Source organism: Megascapheus bottae, chromosome 23 (genome assembly GCF_031878675.1).
Source record: "Megascapheus bottae isolate mThoBot1 chromosome 23, mThoBot2.hap1, whole genome shotgun sequence".
In the NCBI taxonomy this organism is placed as follows: Eukaryota; Metazoa; Chordata; class Mammalia; order Rodentia; family Geomyidae; genus Megascapheus; species Megascapheus bottae.
Genome location: NC_143531.1, coordinates 1,487,508 through 1,502,436, shown reverse-complemented (window position 1 = coordinate 1,502,436; position 14,929 = coordinate 1,487,508). Strand labels below are relative to the sequence as shown.

At 45.7% G+C, this 14,929-nt stretch overlaps 1 protein-coding gene across 1 annotated transcript in view; it reads left to right on the top strand.

Moving 5' to 3' along the window:
- Window positions 1-14,929, top strand: part of Fat4 (FAT atypical cadherin 4) — a 144,767-nt gene that overhangs the window by 112,196 nt on the left and 17,642 nt on the right. The window contains exons 9-10 of the mRNA XM_090356610.1: window positions 1,081-5,430; window positions 13,451-13,555. Of these exons, the coding sequence (XP_090212736.1) occupies window positions 1,081-5,430; window positions 13,451-13,555 (4,455 nt within the window). The remainder of the gene's footprint in view (window positions 1-1,080; window positions 5,431-13,450; window positions 13,556-14,929) is intronic.

Sequence of the window (14,929 nt, the reverse complement as noted above, 5' to 3'; positions counted from 1 at the left end):
AGTATCACTGGACTTCCTTTTTTTGCCAGTCCTGGAGCTTGAACTCAGGGACTAAGAAATGTCCTTGGGCTTTCTCAAGGGTAGAGCTCTACCACTTGAGTCACAGCACCATTTCCAGCTTTTTCTATGTACAGGGTAGCAAGGAATCGAACCTGGGTCTTTGTGCATGTTAAGCAAGCACTGCTACTAAGCCAAACTCCCGGCCCCTCACTGGTGTTTTTAAAAAGTAAATTTAGGATGTTTCACTTTGAGGACTAGCTCTTCAGTCGGGATGTTTTGAAAGTGTCTGCCTGAATATTTTTTTAAGATAACGATAATATGAAGATTTTCCTTGTATTTTTTTTTTGCTAAAATCTGTTGCCTTGGCAATTCACTCTATGTACTATGTTTCAAAATCTAAATTGAGTATTCTTCCTTGATTTCCATTTCTTACTACTTTATAATTAATATGTTTATATTTGCATAGGCAAACGTGTTTATTTGTATTTATGCATGTTTAGTCTCCATGTAAGAGTACAAATCAACGAATTTGATCCAGGAAACAGTAGCAAATTTAAGCAACGTTTTTGTTGACAAGATAGGTATTTAATAATTCCAAGGTGCAGTAAGGCATCCTGGAGCACAAAAACACTTTCACACCAATTCTCAGCATAACTCTTTGCAGAGCTGACAGATTACATTTTGGGGGGGCGGGGTGGGGGTGGGGGCATATTCTCTTATGTACGGATTTTTCTCCAGAGCCATGATCTTGAATGATTGGCCAGTTTCCCTTTCTGTGCTTTTCTCAAAGAAACACTGAAAAAAAAAAATCTTCCATCTAGTAGACTGTGTGAGTCTTAGAGAGACAATTAAAGGTCAGTGTCTGAAAAGGATTATTAAGCAGATTTGATTTGGGAACTTGAGAGAAAATATTGGCGGTATTCTTCTCCTTAAAGATGGCGAGACCACTGCCAGCCCCAAGTAGCAGGGGGACGTTATGTCTGCAGCCACGGGCTGTGGACGCGTTACTTGGATTTCACATGATCGTAACTGTGAACTGTCCCCCCTCTCCTTTTTGTCGTGTGTGTGTTTGGTACACAGGTGCCTTCGTCTTCGCGGTCACGGTCACAGATGCCGACCTCGGCCTCAATTCCGAGCTGCATTTTTCCCTGTCGGGGAGACACGCGGACAAGTTCCATATCGACCCGGTGCGCGGCGCCATCACGGCGGCCGGGCCCCTGAGCGGGGCCTCGGAGATGACCTTCTCCGTGCACGTCAAGGACGGCGGGGCCTTCCCCAAGGCCGACGCCACCACCGTGACCGTTCGATTCGCCAACAAAGCGGATTTCCCGAAGGTTCGAGCCAAAGAACACACGTTCGTGTTTCCGGAGAACCAGCCGGTGGGCACGGTGGCCACCACGGTGTCGGGGTCGTCCCTGAGAGGGGACACCCTGTCCTACTACATCGCCAGTGGAAACCTGGGCGGCGCCTTCCAGATCGACCCGCTGAGCGGACAGGTGTCCCTGGGTCAGCCCCTGGACTTCGAGACCACCCAGAAGTACGTGGTGTGGATAGAGGCCCGGGATGCGGGCTTCCCACCCTTCTCTTCCTACGAGAAGCTGGACGTCACCGTCCTGGATGTCAACGACAACGCCCCCGTCTTTCAGGAAGATCCCTTCGTGGCTGCGATCTTAGAAAACCTTCCTCCTCGGAGAATCCTGACCGTCTCCGCGCTGGACCGGGACAGCGGGCCCAACGGCCAGTTAGCTTATGAGATCGTGGACGGGAACGCAGAGCGCAGCTTCAGCATCCATCGCGCCTCCGGGGAGATCCGGAGCACCCGGGCCTTAGACAGAGAGCAGGTCCCTCAGTACGTCCTCACCGTGAGGGCCTCCGACCAGGGCTCCCCGCCCTTGAGCGCCTCGGTGACTGTCGTCGTCCGCATCCTGGACGAGAACGACAATGCCCCTCGCTTTTCCCAGATCTTCACGGCCCATGTGTCGGAAAACTCGCCCCTGGGCTTCACCGTGACGCGAGTCACCACCTCGGACGAGGACGTGGGGGTCCACGCGGTCAGCAGGTACTCCCTGATGGACCAGAGCCTCCCGTTCACCATCAACCCCAGCACTGGACACATCCTGGTCAGCAGGCCTTTGGACCGGGAGGACACGGATCGCTACCGAATCCGCGTGTCGGCACACGACTCCGGGTGGACCGTGAGCACGGATGTGGCCATCTTGGTGACGGACGTCAATGACAACGCCCCGCGCTTCAGCAAGCCCTCGTACCACCTCGACTGCCCGGAGCTGAGCCGGGTGAGCGCCAGCGTGACGCGCGTCTCGGCCGCCGATCCGGACCAAGGGGCCAACGGGCAGGTGTTCTACTTCATCAAATCCCAGTCCGAGTATTTCAGGATCAACGCCACCACCGGGGAGATTTTCAATAAGCAGCCCTTGAAATATCAAAACGTCAGCGGCTTCAGTAACCTGAACATCAACAGGCACAGCTTCGTGGTGACCGCGTCCGACCGAGGCGCGCCGGCCTTGCTCAGCGAGACCACGGTCACCGTCCGCGTGGTGGACAGCAACGACCACGCGCCTCGCTTCCTCCAGGCCGCCTACGCCACCCCGGTCACCAAGACCGTGAACGTGGGGACCAGGCTGATCCAAGTCACCGCGGTGGACGACAAGGACTTCGGGTTGAATTCTGAAGTGGAGTATTTCATGGCTGACCAGCATCCACCGGGGAGGTTTCAGCTGGACAACCACACGGGCTGGATTTCCGTGGCGTCGTCCCTGATGTCCGATCTGAATCGGGACTTCGTGATCACGGTGACGGCGAAGGACAAAGGGAACCCTCCTCTGTCCTCCCAAGCCACGGTGCAAATAACCGTCACGGAGGAAAACTACCACACCCCCGAGTTTTCCCAAAGCCACCTCACGGTGACCATCCCGGAGAGCTACAGCGTGGGCTCGGTGGTCCGGACACTGTCGGCCAGGGACAGAGACGCGGCCATGAACGGCATCATCCGCTATGGCATCTCCTCGGGGAACGAAGAGGGCACGTTCGCCATCAACTCCTCCACGGGGGTGCTGACCCTGGCCAAACCTCTGGATTACGAGCTGTGCCAGAAACACGAGATGACCATCAGTGCCTCGGACGGAGGCTGGGTGGTGAGAACGGGGTTCTGCCGGCTCACCATCCACGTGGCCGACGTGAATGACAACTCGCCCACCTTTGTCCCCGAGGAGTACTTCCTCACCGTTCTGGAGAACGCCCCGAGTGGCACCACCGTGGTCCACCTGAACGCCACGGACGCGGACGCGGGCGTGAACGCCGTGGTGGCCTACAGCGTCCAGGCCTCGGACAGCGATCTCTTCATCATCGACCCCAACACCGGCGTCCTCACCACGCAGGGCTTCCTGGACTTCGAGACCAAGCAGAGTTACCATCTCACCGTGAAGGCCTTCAACGTCCCCGACGAGGACAGATGCGGCTTCGCCTCGGTGACTATCCGGCTGGAAGGCACCAACGAGTACGTGCCCCGCTTCGTCTCCAAGCTCTACTACTTCCAGGTGTCAGAGGCGGCCCCCCGGGGCACGGTGGTCGGGGAGGTGTTCGCCAGTGACCGGGACTTGGGCTCCGACGGGGAGGTCCACTATTTAATTTTTGGGAACAGTCGAAAGAAAGGCTTCCAGATCCACGAGAAGACGGGACAGATTTTCGTGTCCGGGCTTCTGGATCGGGAAAAGGAAGAGAGGGTGTCCTTAAAGGTCCTGGCCAAGAACGCTGGCAGTATCCGGGGGCCGGACATAGACGAGGTGACGGTCAACGTCACGGTGCTGGACGCCAACGACCCGCCCGTGTTCAGCCTGGACGTGTACCGGGTGCAGGTGAGCGAGGGCGTCCCGGTGGGCACGCACGTCACCTTCGTCAGCGCCTTCGACTCGGACTCCACGCCCAGCTGGAGTCGCTTCTCCTACTTCCTCGGACCCGGGAACGACCACGGGGCCTTCTCCGTGAACCCCCAGACGGGACAGATCACGGTGACCGCGGAGCTGGACCGCGAGGCCCTGCCGGTGTACAACCTCACCGTGCTGGCCGCGGACTCGGGCGCGCCCCCGGCCACGGGCAGCGCCGTCGTGCTGGTCACGCTGGAGGACATCAACGACAACGGGCCCCAGCTGGCCGTCCGCGAGGGGGAGGTGATGGAGAACCAGCGGCCCGGCACCCTGGTGCTGACCCTGGGGGCCACCGACCCCGACCTCCCTCCCAACCAAGGCCCCTTCACCTACCACTTACTGAGCACCGGGCCTGCCACCAGCTACTTCAGCCTGAGCTCGGCTGGGATCCTCAGCACCACCCGGGAGATCGACCGGGAGCAGATGGCCGACTTCCAGCTGGCGGTGGTCACCCGGGATTCGGGGGTCCCCCAGATGTCCTCCACGGGGACCGTGCGTATCACGGTCCTGGACCAGAACGACAACCCCTCCCAGCCCCGCTCCCTCGACATCTTCGTCCACTACTACGGGAACGTGTTTCCCGGGGGGATCCTGGGCTCGGTGAAGCCTCAGGACCCCGACGTGCTGGACCACTTTCGCTGCACCCTGACTTCGGGGGTCAGCAGCCTCTTCAGCATCCCGGGGGGCGCCTGTGAGCTGAGCGCCCAGCCGCGCTCCTCCGATGGGGCCTTCGACCTGAGCGTGCTGAGCAGCGACGGCCTGCACGGCGCGGTCACCAGCAGCGTCCGCGTGCTCTTCGTGGGCTTCTCCAACGCCACGGTGGACAGCAGCGTGCTGCTCCGTGTGGCCGTGCCCACGGTCAAGGATTTCCTGACCAACCACTACCTGCACTTCCTTCGCGTGGCGAGCTCCCAGCTCACGGGCCTGGGCACTGCCATCCAGCTCTACGGGGCCTACGAGGACAACAACCGGACGTTCCTCCTGGCCGCCGTGAAGGGAAACGGCAACCAGTACGTGAACCCCAGCGGCGTGGCCACCTTCTTTGAGAGCATCAAAGAGGTCCTGCTGCGGCAGAGCGGGGTCAGGATCGAGTCCGTGGACCACGACGCCTGCGCCCAGGGCCCTTGCCAGAACGGGGGGAGCTGTGTCCGGAGACTGGCCGTGAGCCCCACCTTGCAGAGTCGCGAGAGCCTTCCGGTCATTCTTGTGGCCAATGAGCCCCTGCCGCCCTTCTTCTGCAGGTGCCTGCCGGGGTACGCGGGCAGCTGGTGCGAGACAGACATCGACGAGTGCCTGCCGGCCCCGTGCCACAATGGGGGAACCTGTCACAATTTGGTGGGAGGCTTTTCCTGCAGCTGTCCAGATGGTTTCACCGGAAGAGCCTGCGAGAGAGACATCAACGAATGCCTACCCAGCCCTTGCAAAAATGAGGCTGTCTGCCAGAACTTTCCAGGAGGTTTCAACTGTGTTTGCAAAACTGGATATACAGGTATGAGCTCGTTTTACGTCTCTTCCAACTTTAGTTATGTCAGGAATAATAGTAAATCATGCTTGTGTCTTAGAAGATTTTTATGTGTGTGTGTGTGTGTGTGTGTGTGTGTGTGTGTGTGTGAAAGAGAGAGAGAGAGAGAGAGAGAGAGAGAGAGAGAGAGAGAGAGAGAGAGAGAGAGAGAGAGAGAGAGAGAGGAGGGGGGGTGGTAAGATTGTGTCTTGAACTCGGGGCCTCAAAGTTCTCAACATTGGCCTTTTTGCTCCTGACCAGTGCTCTAACCCTTGAGCCTTGTTCTAGCCCAGCTTCTTACTGGTTCATTGGAGATGGAATTGTGAATATTTTGCTACCCTAGCAGGCTTTCAAATGTAATCCTCAGATCTCAGTCTCCTAAGAAGCTAGGATGAATCACCGGGTCACTTTTATCATTTTTTTCAATGTCATTTTATCATAGTGAATATAATCATAACTATTTTCAAGCCTTCACTGTTCATCAAATGCTGGTCCAGTCACTTGATAGGGGTTGATTTTATTTTCTTATAAGAAAACTTGTAACAGAAGGGTATTTTCTTCAGTTAACTAGCATAAAGGCAGAAGTGAACCTGGCACTGTGAACTTGCCTCTGTAATCATAGCTACTGAGGAAGCTGAAATCTGAGGATCATGGTCAAAGCTAGCCTGAATAGGAAAGTCTGCAAAAGTTTTGTCTTCACTGAACTACCAAAAAAGCTGGAAGTGGAGCTATAGCTCAAATAGTAGAGGGATAGCCTTGAGCAAAAGAAGCTGAGGGACAGTGCCTAGGCCCCAAGTTCAACCCACAGGACTGTCACAGATAAACAAGCGAAAAAAAATCCAGAAATATTAAGTGTCTTAATTGGAGAACACCAGCTATGAGTGGAAAAGTTCAGTGAAAACTCTAGTCCTTGATTTCAACTCTGTCAGTACTGACGTAAAATACATGGAAGGAAAAATGTCTTCTGAGTTCTTTAAATTTGAAAAGATTTTGTAGATAGATGGATAGACACACACACACACACACACACACACACACACTCATACCACATTTATGTGGTATGAGAGTCTCATGTCAGCATGTTCTCATTCTTTTTCAGTCACCTCCCAAATTATTGCTTGGCTAGGAATTCAGCACTGAAGACTCTCTTCTTTATTCTCTTTGTAACATAATGCAGTTATGTACACATAGACTCTGAGCAAGTCCATTTTTAATCCCAGCACCAAGCAATGCAGATGCATTTTATCTTGAAAGGGAGCACGGATGGGCTCTGGGCTGTGTGTAAGGCTCTGAGAACTAAGCCCAGTGCACTTCTAGCACGCCTCTCTCTAGCTCATTTCTTTCTTTGTTTAATCTTGTGTAGTTTTCTAAATGTGGCATCTTAATTTTTTTAAAAATGTACTTTTGTCCATCATAGATTGTTAGACACATGGACAGATGATAGAGAGATAGATAGATAGACAGATGACAGTAATTTTGATTATCCAGACATTCTTTAAAGAAATGCTTTCAAACTCCTGGCCCTGTCCACATTATTACATTGCATTCACAGAGCTCTGTGAGATGGATATAATCATTATTTTCCTTTCAAGGAAAAAAAAGCCTGCTGTTAGGGGATTAAAGGGGATTAAGGATTGCTTCCAGTTGGGCACAGAGAGTGCCCATCAGTTGGCGTCTGGGGCCCTGGCCTTTGTGTGCCTCTCACAGCCTGGCTTCCTCCTGATTGTGCTTGCTGTACAAAACAGGAGTGGAGATTGTAATATTTTATTTTTTTTAAAAATTGTGTCCTTTTTACTTTTTCTTCTCCTTTCCATCCCCATCAAACCTATGCAGCAAGAGTGTACTGGGCAGAGCCTAGTCCAGGAGGAGGGGTTTGATGGCAGGCAGTAGGTGCAGGATCTCCACAGTAAGTGCAGACCAGACGAGAAGATATTGCCATGCTGTTAGTGGTTGTATGCCTTGCCAGGGCACCTCCACTCCCCCACTGTAGAGGTTCAAGAAGAAGAGAAGCCACCTGCCTTTCTCTTCCTCTGCTGTGCATCCATCTTTCCCTGTCTGCCTACAAGCCAATGGTGTACTGGAAGGATGCGAGGGGGAGGGTGACTGGAACACTATTCTATTATGCAGAAAGATAGGACAAATACTTGTATAGAGAGATAAGTGAGTCGGGAGGCCTGACAGCTCATATCTGTAATCATAGCTTCTCCCGAGGCTGACATCCAAAGGGTCAAAGTTTGAACCTAACCCAGGCAGAAAAGTTTGCAAGAGTCCATCTCCAAAATAATCAGCAAAATGCTAGGCTGGAGGCATGGTACAAGTGATAGAGATGAGCAATCAAGCCACGCAAGTATGAGATCTTGATTTCAAACCCCAGTTCCAGAAAACAAAAACAATAACAAGAGGAGATACTACCTTTCATTGAAAGATTTTACTTCGGTTCCTCTTTTAAGTTGTAGGAAATGGGCCTGCTTCCTAAGGGCTACACTGCCCCTGATGATGTCATAAATTCTTCCTGTCGGAAAGTTAAGCATTCGAAGTTAAATGTTAATTCCACCTACTTCTCCTCGGAGTTCATTTGTCTCCATTTGTATAGTTGAAGATAATCCAGATGAACAGCTATTATATAAACAAATACAAAACCCAATGAGTAATGGAAATCTTACATTAAAAATTATCTACTTCATTATGTCTAATTCTATGTGTACAAATGAAGTCTGGTGGTTTTATTTCTTTCCTTTATTTTGCAACCTAACAAAAAACTTGATAATAAGCGAGGTGCTAGCAATTCATGCTTGCAATCTTAGCTCTGGAGGACGCTGAGACCTGAGGTTCAAAGCTAGTCCATTCAGACTCTTGCCTCCATTAGCCAGCAAAACAAAATAAACTAAGAAATGACTCACAAAAGTGGAATTGGAAGTGTGACTCACATAGTATCGCATCAGCCTTGATCAAAGATGCTAAGATAGAGCACTCAGGCCATGATTATAAACCATATTCATGCACACACAAAGGAGGGAGAGGGAGGGAAGGAGAAGAGATAGGGAAGGAGGGGGAGAGCAATGAAGAAAGGAAAGAAGATTGAAAGGAAGGGAGGAAGGGAGGTTGGAGGGAGGTTGGAAGGAAGAGAGGGAAGGAGACAATTCTTTTCTACACTTGTTTAATGATCTTTGTCCATGTAGTCTCTGACAAAGTGAAGCATACAGCTCCTGGCTAGAACCACAGAATAGTGCCAGTCAGGAAGTTGGAGCTGATAGCACCAAAATATCTTGAGCTTGTCACAGGACCAACTCCATACTATATTTACATGTGACCTACAAACAAAATTTCTAAAGATTATCATATTAGATTAATAAGCTTTGCTCTATTTTTTTTTGCCAGTCCTGGCTTGAGCTCTAGGCTACAGCTCTCCCTTGAGCCACAAAACCACTTTTAGCTTTTTTTCTATATATGTGGTACCAAGGAATTGAGCCCAGGTCTTCATGCATGCTAGGCAAGCACTCTACCACTAGGTCAAACTTCCAGTCCAAACTTGCTCTATTTTTATTTATTTTAACTGACATAGATTAATTGAACATATTTGTTGGAAATTAGAAGACATTAGGTTAAGTGACATAAGCCAGGAATAAATAGATAAACATCACTATCATGTTCTGTCTTTATTTGGAAATTAGAGATCTTTAAGTAGGCCTGTGATTGATTACTCGGCAGTAGAGAGGGAAGAGGAGGGTGGGTAACAGGGAAATATTGCTAGTATTTATGTTAATTCAATACCAGGACTTCTTATCTCTTTAGAGCTTACATATACTCACCAAATATTTTTGGCTATCAGAATTATTTTAAATCATCTGCATTTTTTATATTCTATTTTTATTTGCATACTTTTGCTTACATTTTGTCTATGGTTTTCAAAATCTATGAAATTACAAATCAAAGCAGCTTAGATGTTTCTATAACTACCTGGGTCTTAGCCTCTGTCTTTGTCTCTATCTCTTTCTTTGTGTGTCCCTGTTACTCTGTCTCTCTGTCTCACTGTCTCTCTGAGTGTCTGTCTTTCTGTGTGTCTCTGGATCTGTGTCTGTGTCACTCTCTCTGTCTCTGTGCCTCTCACATACACCAAGGCATATAGTGTGTAAGTATAGGGGGCTGAGTTTCCAACAGGGAGTGACTGCTTGCTACGCAAGGGTTTGCATGAAAAACATCTTGTAAAGAAGCAAGTATGAAGCTGGCGCAATGGCTCACACCCATAATCCTAGATACAGAGGAGGCTGAGATGTGAAGATAGCAATTAGAAGCCGTTTCTAGCAGGAACATTTGTGAGACTCTTATCTCCAATAAAGCGTGTATGCACTCACAGGCACATGTTTGTGTGTCACGCTTACACACACACACACATACCACAAGAAAAAAAAGACAAGGAAAACAAAAGCCAAAAGTTGAGTCATGGCTCAAGTAGAAGTTTTTTTTTTTTTCCAACAGCAGGATTAATCAGCTCTCCTTAGGCAATGTGGTGGTTTATTAAGACATTAATATATGCCTTTAGTAGCTGAAATGATGCTCATTTCTTCATTAAATGTAGATTTAATGTAAATTTATAAATATGTATATATCATTTTACATTATCACTTATAGACTGCAGATTCATTCCAGCTGTATTTCTGTATTTTAATTTTTATTACTGCAGCCCTTATTAAAACATGGCCCAAAATTTCAGTTGTGGGATTTGAACTCAGGCCATGGGCTCTTTCCTTAGGCTTTTTGCTCAAGGCTATCACTCTACTCCTTGGAGCCATTTCACTAAGGGGTCTATGGTCATTAATTGGTGGTAAGAATCTCATGAACTTTCCTGCCAAGGCTGGCTTCAAACCAGGATCCTCAGATTTATGCCACCTGTGTGCCTGGATGAACTAAATATCATGCAAACATTTTTCCTAATAATGTACAATGTTTAGATACTGTGTAAGAAAGAGTTACTTTCCACCAAATTAATTTAGTCATCAGCATAAATAACTATTATGGAGTTATATCTATTAAAGTAAATAAGGTATCTGTCTAGATAATGATTTAGGTAGTTCTGTGTCTGGATAGATACAGTTATAATTATCTATTGATAGAGATATAAATGTCTATAGATATATTGATACAGATATAGATATATCTATCTAGATAGCTTAATAACCTATTAGCAGATTAATTCCATAATAGTTTATAAAGAGTTATGCTTATGACCATTTAAATTAATTTGGTATTAAGTATCTACTCTTTACACTGTCTTAATATTTCACATTATTTTGAAAGTTTTTTATCAGGATATTTAGATATCTATACCAGTTCTTCCATCCATATCTATCATCTATCGATAGCTATATATCTATCTACATAAGTAGGTAGAATAATACATATCCAGATAGAATAGTAAATATGTATCTATGTAGACATACAGAGAGATAGTCAGACAGATGGATATTTTAATACTGTTCTAGAACAAGTTTTTAGGATAAGAAAAATATCTTAGTTTTAGTAGCTTATGTGGAAAATATGTATTGTCTCTTCGAACAGGAGTCCACAGTGACTTTCCTGATGTAACTAATGAAAACATTTAGCCTGAGGGGCCTGCTTCCTCTCTGTGGGGGAGACACTGGTGTTGAATTATGATCAAAACTTCAGCTCACAACAGGGTCTGCCACACATGCCTCTCACACCCAGCCAAGCTGGAAACAAGTCTCTAGTGTAAACTCCAACGGGAGCTTTCAGTGACGTCGTCTTGCCTTGTTCTCATATTGCTTCCATTTTTAAGACCTAATTTCTCTGCCTACTAAATTAACAACCTGTTTGTTTGTCATGGTCTCCCCTGAGCATAGCAGGATATTCTGAAATTCCAGAGCTCAGTGTTTTCCCTAGCAAAAAGTTACCAATTACATTCATAATGGAAAATGTTTGCCTGGAACTCCAGTGACGTACAGAAATGGGCTTACTTAGCACTGTCACAAGGCCTGACTCACACTTATAATTTCAGACCAGAACAATTGTGGCTACAAGAATCCAGCCACAGACATACAACTAACTGAAAAAAAAACCTTAGGCAATGTTTACAGCAATGTAATTGTGATGCAATGTAGTCCTGTGTTTGAAGTGATGCCTAGTTGGGTACAAAAACATATACATATACATATATATATACATATATACACATATATATGTGTGTATATATATATGACATATATGGATTAGGTATTAGTGCAATTATTTTTTCATTTTACTTTTTTAACTACAAAGGGTTACATTTACATTTTAGGATTTTAGGTCATCCACCCAAGTCAGTGCTTCTTGCTCAGTCACCTCTTCCATTACTCTCTCCCATCTTGTCTCTTCGCTACAATCCCACACTCATTTCACATTCCCACTTCATCTCTGGAAAGGAGGAACAAAAACTACAGCCATTAAAAGTTTCCTCTCAATGAGTATATACTAGCTAAAAACTATAGTATCTCACTCTTTCTTAGAACTGGGAAACTAGAGAGTATATAAAAATGAAATGGGCTGGGGATCAGCCTGTAATCCTAGCTGTTCAATAATTTGAGATTTGAAGATGGGGGTTCAAAGGCAGCTGAGGGAGAAAAGTCGGTGAGACTCTTATCTCCAATATACTACAAGAAAACTGGCAGTGGAACAGTGGGTCAAAGTGGTAAAGTGCTAGACTTCAACAAAAGAAGCTCCAGGACAGCACCCAGGCCTGAGTTCAAGCTCCAGGACCAGTAAAAAGCCAGACAAAACCCCCAAACCAGTATATATTGAACCTTTACTTATACATCACTGATAGTACCATGTATTTTAAGTTATATAAAGCAAAGAAAACCCAAAAGGACTCATAACCTAAGTTTTGTCTAACAAGTAATCGAATATTCAGACTACACATGAATATATGAATTCAGAGGCCTGGGGCCTGTATGGGTTTATGCCATAGTTTTATGATCTTCAAGCAAGTTATTTGTCTAAGGGTTTCTCAACCTCTGCTCATAAAGTGCACTTGTTTCTACCTTTTGGATTACTTCTCATCAAGTGGAAATGCGACCATGTGTCATTTGCTTTTACACACTTGATTCCAGAACAAATTGTGACATGGTTGATTGGATTTGATGCACCAAGGAAGCCAGGTCCTAAGGGATTCACACCTGTGATCCTAGAATCTCAGAAGGCTGAGAGCTGAGGATCCAGAGCCAAAGCCAGCCCAAGAAAGAAAGTCTGCCAGACTCTTTTCTCTAATCTATCAGCAATTAGCAGCAGAGGATTGTCTTACATCATAGAGAGCCAGCCTAGAATGCAAGAGTGGGAGACTCTAAAGTTAAGCTTTGGGTAACACACACACACACACACACACACACACACACACACACACACACACTATGAAGTATGATAATTGCTTTTGTATATTAGAAAATAAAATCTCTAGGTATTACTTCAGAGAAAGGTAAAATATGGCTAGTTCACACTGAGGAAATTAACAAGCATTTCAGTGTATGTTCTGTGTGCTTCTACTTTATTCATTCTGCTCCCAACAGTTCTTGAGCGGGGAGAAAAAGATAATTTGGCAAGCTAAATAATATTTCTTTTTACCTTTGAAAAAGCTAACCAGTGAAATATATCCAGTGGGAAAAAAATAAACATTTCACCTCTCTCATCTATATCATATAATAGATGCCAGGACACCAACAAAGACAATAAATTCAGTGAAACTATTTAAATATGTTCACTATGTCATGTTCATGAAATTAGAATTTTCCCAAGCTGTTGATGTATATTATATTCTAAATATGATGCACATATTTCAAACAGAACAGCCAAGATTTTTGATGTCTGCATTATTATTTTGATTTCTTCATGTCAAATAAAATGTTCTTATGTTTCCCTTCTCTCAGACTTGGGTATTACATAGAGTCACATTGTGATCATGTTCATTTATTTATGTATAAGCTTTTTTTGCAAACAAACAAACATATGTAATGTATTTTAGGGAAAATGTGTGAATCATCAGTCAATTACTGTGAATGCAATCCGTGCTTCAATGGTGGCTCTTGCCAAAGTGGCATGGATACGTACTACTGCCATTGTCCGTTTGGTGAGTACAATTTTTAAAATAATTAAATATTAATTTACATTTTTAAACTTTGTTATAAAGGTGATAAACAAAGAGGATATTACATCATTGGGGTAAAGAGTACATTTCTTTTTGGACAGTGTTACTCCTTCCCTCGCTGTCAGTTAGAATTTGCTTTTTAATGGAGCAGGGAAAATTGTTGAGATTGGTTTGAGGAAGGTGGGAGTGGGTGGGGGAGGTAAGGGAGAGCAGTGGAGTGGAGTGGAAAAGCCTGGTTAGGATACATGATATACATAGACGAACCTGTCAAAAATTTTTAAAAAACAAACAACCCTTGAACAAATGATTGATGCTAAACATGTGGGGGAAAATAAAGTGCCAATCTAGCCAGGTCCTGGTAGCTCATATCTGTAATCCCAGCTACTGAAAAGTCTGAGATCTGAGGATTAAGGTTCAACCTGTGAGACTCATATTTCCAATGAATGAGCAAAGCTGGAACTCAAGTTGTGGTTCAAGTGGTCAAGCACCAGCCTTGAGACAAAAAGTCGAGAGGGTGTTATTGAGTTCAAGCTCTCCCCTACCGGCACAATTAAATAAAATATTTTGGAACACAGGCCAACTGTTTTGCACAGGTGATTATTTAAAAAAAAAATGAAACCTTAAACGTCTAGCACTTTAAAAATACTATTGTATATATTGCTTCAGTTACTCTTACAAAACAGATCAATTCAAGAAAATCGCATCCCATTTGTCTCTGGGAACATAGTTCTCCAAAGATTTACAGATATTTGTTTTTAATATATAACGTATTCATGAAGAAGCCATCTAAGAGAATGTGACATCATTATCTATTTTTAATCTCCAAAAATACCCAAAATATTTGCTCTTTTTTACATTAATTAAACCACATGTATAAGAAGGATTTAGGAACTTGACAGGCATTTTCCATGAAAGGCTTCTATTAGATAGTTTGCATGACTGAGAAAGATTTAGGTTAGTGTCAGACACTGGTAGCTCATGCCTGTAATCCTAGCTAGATCTGGGGAAAGTTCAAAGCCAGCTAGGGCAGAAAAGTCTATGAAACTATTAGGCTCAATTAAGAACCCAAACTTCGAAGTAGAGCTGTGATTCAAGAAGTAGAGCACCTGCTTTGAGCAAACTAGCTCTGGGAGAGCTAACACACACACACACACACACACACACACACACACACACTGTTTTGACTAATGTGCTCTCTCAAAGAGTCGTTAAAGAGAATTTTGTCCAAGGACACATTTAGTCACCTTAGTGGAATAAAATAAAGGATTTTCCCTAAATCTTACTGGTCACTAGGACTGTAAGAACTACTTTAGTTTCAGCAGCACCGTGATTCCATAAACTTGTGCTGATTCCATT